Source organism: Suricata suricatta, chromosome 1 (assembly GCF_006229205.1).
Source record: "Suricata suricatta isolate VVHF042 chromosome 1, meerkat_22Aug2017_6uvM2_HiC, whole genome shotgun sequence".
NCBI lineage: Eukaryota > Metazoa > Chordata > Mammalia > Carnivora > Herpestidae > Suricata > Suricata suricatta.
This window is the reverse complement of record NC_043700.1, coordinates 192,394,584-192,402,408: the sequence shown is the minus strand read 5'-3', so window position 1 is coordinate 192,402,408 and position 7,825 is coordinate 192,394,584. Positions and strand designations below refer to the sequence as shown.

Below are 7,825 nucleotides of genomic sequence, written 5' to 3'. Positions count from 1 at the left end.
CCTGTGACTCCAGCTTCCCTCCGTGAGGACAGTGTCCGGTTAATTTTTGTGTCTAGCACAATGGCTAGACATAATAGGTGCTCAGTGAATACTGTGTACATGTAGTTAAAGCTGTCATTCAGTGTCTTACACAAACAATAGTAATTAAACTGATTAGTAAAGGATGCTGGTTAGAAATTTAGTCACTAATATGATTTAGTATTTGAACATCGTTTCAAATAAAAAGATTGGGATTAAAAAGTGACAATAAGTAGCCATAATGACAGATTTTTAAATTTGAGTCATTTAGGGTAGTCACAAATTAGGGCATGTTGACATTTTCAGGACGTGCCTTCTTTGAACTGAAAAGGTGATGTTGACATGGAACATTTCCCATTTGCATGAATACGGACCTGTGAGCAGCATCTTATTGATTGATGTGCTTGTAGAATTCTTTGCAAAATCACTACTGACATAATTTTGGAAAAATACCATAAATCAGATCTCTTCAGAAATGAATTCTGCTGTTGGTAGGTCCTATCTGGGTGGGACAACATCATGACTTAAACTGTCTTGTCACGATTTAATATCGAGTTCTTTTTCACTTTGACAGAGGACATAATAATTGCTTTGTGAGATTGTTCTATTGTGTGTGAGGAACAGTGGCAAGGACTGGGCGCCCCCTGGGTCAGCAAGAGGGCGGGAGGTGGCGGAGCAGCCGTGACCCTCAGACCACAGAGAAGCCTTGCACGCCATGGCTCTGACTCCATGGGTCACCGTGCTGTCGCTCTGGAGACACTGGGTTCGTCAGGCTGGCGTGCGTGCTGTGAAATGCTATTGGACGTTGACCTAACCCAGCACTGTCGTGTGTTGCTTCTGTAGGAGCCGAGAAAGACTGTACGATGAACGGTGACACACGGGCCGCGGTGGTGACCTCGCCACCCCCGACCACAGCGCCTCACAAGGAGAGGTACTTCGACAGGGTGGATGAGAACAACCCGGAGTACTTGCGGGAGAGGAACATGGCGCCGGACCTTCGCCAGGACTTCAATATGATGGAGCAGAAAAAGAGGGTGTCCATGATCCTGCAGAGCCCCGTAAGGGAGGCTTCTCTCTGGACCGGTGTTCTCCCCCCTCCTCCCCCTCCTCCGATGTGTGTGCTCTTAGCTCTGTTGTGTGTGTCTGGGTCCATGTGCTTTCATGCAGGAAATCAGTGCCTCGCACGTACGTGCATGGCTGATGAAAGAATTCTGACTTGTTCGTGTTATCTGTGAAAATAACTGGAAACTTCAGTATCCTAAAGGGGAGGTGCTTGCTTCTCTTTTTCACTCTCTCACTACTTCGCCAGAGAGTCTGTTTATTTCAGGACCCTTTAAAAACTACCCTTTCCTCCAGACCACCTCGGGCGGTGCTGGGCACTTCCTGGGCCTTGCCCAGCGCCTGATCGTTGACTGGCTTTCCCTCAGTGACGTCAGCGCTGGGACTGGGCCGCGCGCCCGCCTCCTCTGTCTTCGTTTTCTCATGGCGGTGCTGCCGCCCTTGTATGTGCTTTACTCCTTTTTTCCTTCTATTCTTGTTCGATGCCCTTACTACTTTGAGGTGTCATTGGGCAGATAGTCATTGAATTTTTTTAAACGTTGATTATCTCAACAGCACATAGCTGTTCGAGGAACCTAAGGAGTTAGCAGTTAACAGGACAAATAAGGCCTCTGACTCAAACAGATTCTATTTGTTTGGTCGTTATTACTGTTTGCGTGTTGCTGAGGCATAGCTTAGAGTAATGTACAGAGATCTCAAGTGTATGGCTTGGTGAAGTTTGACGTGTGTAACACCTGTGTGTGTACCTGTGTCAGGGAGCCGACTTCACATGCCCCTCCAAGGAGGTGAACAAGAAAGAACAAAGAGAAGCCAGGTGCGGAAAGCAGGGGGCGGTTAGATTGAGTGGTGGGCTCTCTGAGGAACCAGGGGGGCGGGGTGGGGGGTGTCTCACCTGAGTCCGTGACTGGGAGGAGCCGGCCATGCAGGGCTTGGGAGGTGAGGCGGCCTTCCACCTCAGGGGGCGGCTGACGTGAACTTCCTGAGATAGCCAGGGGTGCGCGCTGGGCTCGGAGGGTCAGAGGGCACCAGTGTGGTGTGAGCACAGGCGGGGGCAGGGAGGGAGCAGGTCCTGGGAGGCTGTGTAAGCTTCGATCGGGACTTGTTTTGCATTCAGAGTACAGGAGAGAGTCATCGGAGGGCTGCAGACAGGAATGGCGCTGTTTGGTTTTTAAAGTACTCATTCGGGGATTTGTATAGAAAGAGTATCGTATCGTAGGGGCGCCTGGGTGGCTCAGTCGGTTAAGTGATTTTGGCTCAGGTAGTGATCTCGTGGTTTGAGGCAGTGAGCCCCGCATCAGGCTCTGTGCGGACAGCGCGGAACCTGCTTGGGATTCTCTCTCTCTCTCTCTCTCTCTCTCTCTCTCTCACTCACTCTCAGAGTAAATTACAAACTTACCCCCCCAACACACATTAAAAAAAAGTAATTTTAGGAGTGTCTGACTGGCTCAGTCAGTAGAGCTCATGACACTTAACCTCAGGGTCATGAGTTTAAGAGCCACGTAGGGTGTGGAGCCTATGTTAAATAAAATAAGAAGTATTATGTGGGGTAAGGGAGAAAGCTGTATTCCAAGCAGGAGGTGGTGGTAAGTTTTGAGTTTTATTTTGAAAGTAGGATAAAATAGGGTTTGCTGATCAGTGGCAAGGAAGGTGGTAAGAGAAAAGAAAGGAATCAGGATAACAATTTAGACTTTTGGCTTGAGCAGTTTCCATGTAAAAGCCATGAGAAACTAAGTAAAAATCTCCGGGGATAGAGTGCAGAAAGGAAACTTCCAGCACATCCCGTGCAGGCCCCGGGCCCGCGAGCAAGGCCGCAGCCACGGGTTGTCTGGAGCACAGTAAGCGTCAGCTACCTGCGGCCTGAATGCAGTGTGGGCCCCCGGAACCGAGACAGGACGGAACTTGAAAGGCTGGAAAGCCCGGAATTGCTTCCTAGTAACGCACTGGAGCTGGTGCCTTGGTTTGAGGAGCGTGGAGGTGGAGTCAGGGCAGGACTGGGAAAGGCCTGGCCATGGCTGCAGTGCTGGTGGTTGGACAGATGCCGCAGGGAGCTTGAGCACACGCTTCAGGCTGGTCCTCTCTTCTCAGAGAATAGTAGTGGGGCCACCTGCTGAGAATGCCCCCTGGGCGTTGTGCAGGGGGTATGTGGAGAGACAGCTGAGGGGTGGGCCGTCCCTAGGTTAATGTGAAGGGCGCCTCTGGTCAGGGTCACTAATGCACAGTGAGACAACACAGCATGGGCCCCCCCCCCCCCGACCCCCAGCCACTTTGAGCGGCATGAGTAGAAAGAGTGAAGGGTTGAACTTAATCAGGGTAGGGTTTTGCCGGGTGAAATGGTGGAGAGGTGAAGGTGTGAGCGAGGGGATGATTATAATGTTAAGTTGGGCGAGGGAGGTCAGGACTCGGGGAAGGTGAGGGATGGCAGAAGGGAGTAGGGTCACAACGCCGTTGAAGAAAAGGCTGAGCTGGATGCTAGGCGGGGTGTTTGGAAGACCTGTGCGTGGCTGTGAGACCGGAGAGGATGCAGTGACTAGGAAGGCACATGTTCAGGGCGTGCTCGTGGACATTGGAGGCTGAGGTGAGTTGGATGATGGGACCATTGGAGGAGAGGTGGTCAGGAAGCAGAGCGGGCAGGGTGTGGGTGTTGAACCATCCGGAGTTAGGACCAGTGAAGCACATGAGGTCAGTGGCTGGTGACTGCTGGCTGGAGCTAGACTCTGGGATCTAGATCTGGTCACTGCTAAGCTCATCTCCTTACTGCACATGCAAGTTACCCAGGATGCTGTTGGTACAAAGGGCTCTTGCACTGTGGTTTTCTTTTTGTGTTGTACTTGCTAAGCTTTAAATTTATTGATGGCAAGAACCATATTTTCTGTCTACATAAATTCAGTACCTAGAACAGCACCTGACACTTCATGAGTTGCTCTGTGAACACATGCTGAGTCGTGGTGTTGTGTATGTATATATATGGTCCAAGTATGTTGAATTGAGCTTCCTATAGATACATCTGTGGATTTGGAAACTGTGGAAATAGATTGGTTTTTCAGATTGAGGGCCCATGAGGGCAGGGAGCTTGTTTTATGTGACTTTTGCTTCCTCTGAGCCAACACGCTGATGTTTGGTAGAGGCGTCTGCATCTGTCTGTATCAGGAACATTGTATCTGTGTATCTATCATTGCCTTCCACATTGATAACAAAATGTTCTGTGGACTTATTTCTACTTTGCACTCAGAGCACCTGTCAGCTTTCCCCTCCTCCCTTGACTGCCACAGAATATGGTCTATGACGTTATTTCTCACGACGTGGTAAATAGGGGCTCCCCCAGCAGCTCTTGGTTCTCGACAGTCTTTTATAGTGCTATATTCAATGTGATGTGTCTGCTTGCTGCTTGCATCCTGCAACTGATGGTCTGTGTAGACCGCCCCTTGGCAATATATCTTTTCAGCTTTTCATCCAGGCAGTGGAAAACTAGAAGAAAGTTTAATATATTTTAATATAGAATCATCCGGAAGCCCTCAAAGTATTTAAAATCAGGAGTGGATAATCATTCAGTGAGCTCACATTTTCATATTAAATATTATTTGTTAAGATATTTCTTTATAGGGTATATGAAAAATTATTTTAGTGTGGTTTGGGAAAGCTCTAAATCTGTATTATTTCAGTAGTGACTCTATAGTAAAATCACCAATAACCCAACTTAAACCTTTTGCTTAATTTAGGATTTTTAAAAAAAAATTTAGGATTATTTGATAAAGGACAAACATTTTAGGGTTCCTTTTTCAACTTTTAAAAATAATTTAAAAAAACTATGTTGAAACAAATTTTTGAAGAAAATACTGAGAAGCACAAAATAGACCATGAAAATGCTAATAATTCCGTCACTGAGATAATTATAATGATCATTTTGATGTGTTTACTATTGTCTTTTTCTATGTTTAGATACATATTTTCTCTTAAAAAAAAGTTTCTGTTGCTTTCTAACCTTTTCACAATCAGAAATGTATCTGGAACAGTTTTATGTCCTTTCCTTTCAGCATCTGGTGTTGAGTGCGTGCAGAGAATTCGGTCGTGATGTGGGCCAGTGTGTTCAGTCCTCCGCTGCTTAAAGTGTCTGCATTACCCATCTTCCCTTTTGTCAGTCATGCTAGAACGAACATCCCTGTGAATGAATCTTTGGACATATCTTGATTTATTTCCTTAGAAAAGATTATCAGCAATAGAATGTTCAAAATTTTAAGCGTTTGTACCTTTCAAATTACTTTCTAGAAAGAATGTAGCAGTTTGTGTTCCAAGCAGTAGTATGTGAGACTATCCACTTACTTTTCCAGCACTGGATGAAGACGAATAAATGGATGTGTGTGATAGTTCCCTCTGCCTTCCCAAGGAACAGAAAAGAAATAGTGTCTCACTGTTGTAATTTGCCTCTTATTAGGCTTTCTGTGAAGAGTTGGAATCAATGATCCAGGAGCAGTTTAAGAAGGGGAAGAACCCCACAGGCCTGTTGGCATTACAGCAGATTGCAGACTTCATGACCACGAATGTGCCGAATGTCTACCCTGCAGCCCCGCAAGGGGGCATGGCCGCCTTAAACATGAGTGAGTAGTCGCTGACTCTGCGTGTGTGTCCTGTCGTCTTGTAGGTTAAATTTTCTGGCAGTTATAGAGCACCTGGATGGCTCAGTCAGTTAAGCATCTGACTCTTGATCTCAGCTCAAGTCTTGATTTCAGGATCATGAGTTCAAGCCCCATGTTGGGCTCCACACTGGCGGGGGCCTACTTAAAAAAAAAAAAAATTCCTGACAGATTCTTATATGTAATAGATCAGTATGCAATGTAATACAGAGAACTTAGATTTTTGAAAATATTTAAATTATAGTAAAAAGTAGGCCATAAGTCCGAAAATGTCTTGAATGTAGAGGCCTTCCTTTTTTTCTGAGCCAATGAGACTGTTATTTCTCAGGCAGGTGACTTTTTATGTGGCTTTTCAGACCTTTTGTGAACTAAAATTAGTCAGAAACTGTGGTTGTCAAGTAGCACATCAGTTTCGCCTGAGCTTACTTCCGTCAGGCCAACATTTCTTACCCACCGTTCTTTACTGCTGCTTGTGAGTGAGTGAGAAACAAATGAGGAAAGACGGCCAGGGGGAGCATGTTGGCTGGGTGAGTGTGAGCAAAGAGCAGGGGGCCGTGCGGAGGTGAGGAGCGTCCATGGCCGAGGCGTTCGTAAACGCTCACACGCCAGGGCGAACCCAGGGCAGCCTGAGCGTCAGGCCCTCTGACCTGCTGTGTGCCCTGTGCTGGGCCAGTATCTGCTGCTGCTGGTTTGTTAAAACATTTTTTTAATGTTTATTAATTTTTGAGAGACCAAGAGAGAGAGTGCAAGCAAGGGAGAGACAGAATCTGAAGCAGGTTCCAGGCTCTGAGCTGTCAGCACAGGGCCCCATGCTATCCCCTAGCATCCTAGGGACCCACCATCTTTTAAGAATATTTATTTATTTGTTTATTGATTTTGGTGGGGGAGGGGGGCAGAGAGAGGAGGACAGAGAATCCCAAGCAGGCTCTGCACTGTCAGTGTGGAGCCTGATGAGGGGCTCAGGCTCATGCACCACAAGATCATGACCTAAGCCGAAATCATGTTCAACACTCAACCAGCTGAATCACCCAGGTGCCCCTTTTGTCCTTGAGTTTAAAGAAAATGGGTTTGCGGCCCTGTAGAATTTTTTGGCTGAATTTTGCTGATTCCATCTCCAGGGTGCTGCTAACATGTTTTTTTGTCTTCTGTATTTACAGTAAGTTGGTAGTTGGATCTAGATGCCTGAGTGTGTTTGGATTCAGTTTTTTGGCAAAGCCTACTTCGTAGGTGGTACTGTGCTCTTATCAGTTGTAGGCACATAGTCTGGTTGTTTCTTTTTTGCATTGTTAACAGCCATTGATGCTCAATACATAGATCCATTAATTTAATAAAGGTTCCAAGTTGGTGATGTTTTAATTCTATCAGTTCTTCCTTTGTACTTATTAATTAGAATATCTCTGTAAAGAGAAACTTCCCTGGGTGATGGGGCAAGGCTGGAATGGGGCCATGCCCTTCCCCATCACTCATTTCATGTTCGAGGGGCGCCTCTTGCTAGACTGCTCGTACATGACCTGTTTCCGGGCTGGGCTTTCCGACGCGTCGGAGCACTTTCCTCGCTGGCCTCCACTGACCCTCAGGCATGCACACAAAACAGGGGCTTCTCCTCCACCGCCGTTTTTGGTTACTCGGTGTGGTGTAACCCTTTTCAAAATAAGAAGTTGGTTTCCTGTCATTTTAAGACGACCAGTTATTATTTTTTAGTATTATTTTGAACTCATAGATTTAAATGTATTTAATGTGTTTCAAAATGTTACAGTTAACAGTGTCCCATCTTTGATCGGTGGAAGTCCCTCTAGGTTGACCTCTGAGCCTAGTGCTTTGACAGTTTCCAAGCCATCCCCCATGAGGAGATGTTCCAGGCTCCCTCCTGCATTTCCTTCCCCAGATCTGGAATCAGCCGTTTCTCTAGGAAATCTTTATTTCTTTTTGTCGGAAATGGAAATTGGGTACGGGGGTTGCTCACTGGTACTGGGTCAGTCATTCTTTTCTAGGTCTAATTTTTAGTGGACAGAACTAGGAAATATATATCATCTTATGAATTATATGGCATATTGTTGGCATATTGGAATTTTAAGTATATTGGAATTATTCTCATAGTTCCAATCAAATTTCAATGTTAA

The 7,825-nt window shown here is 46.2% G+C and overlaps 1 protein-coding gene across 1 annotated transcript in view; it reads left to right on the top strand.

The window, feature by feature from the left end:
- The first annotated feature begins 861 nt into the window (after positions 1-861).
- The window catches only part of ADD1 (adducin 1), a 37,334-nt gene continuing 30,370 nt past the window's right edge, over positions 862-7,825 (top strand). The window contains exons 1-2 of the mRNA XM_029952584.1: positions 862-1,076; positions 5,507-5,669. Coding sequence (XP_029808444.1) covers positions 882-1,076; positions 5,507-5,669 — 358 coding nt within the window. The 5' untranslated portion in view covers positions 862-881. The remainder of the gene's footprint in view (positions 1,077-5,506; positions 5,670-7,825) is intronic.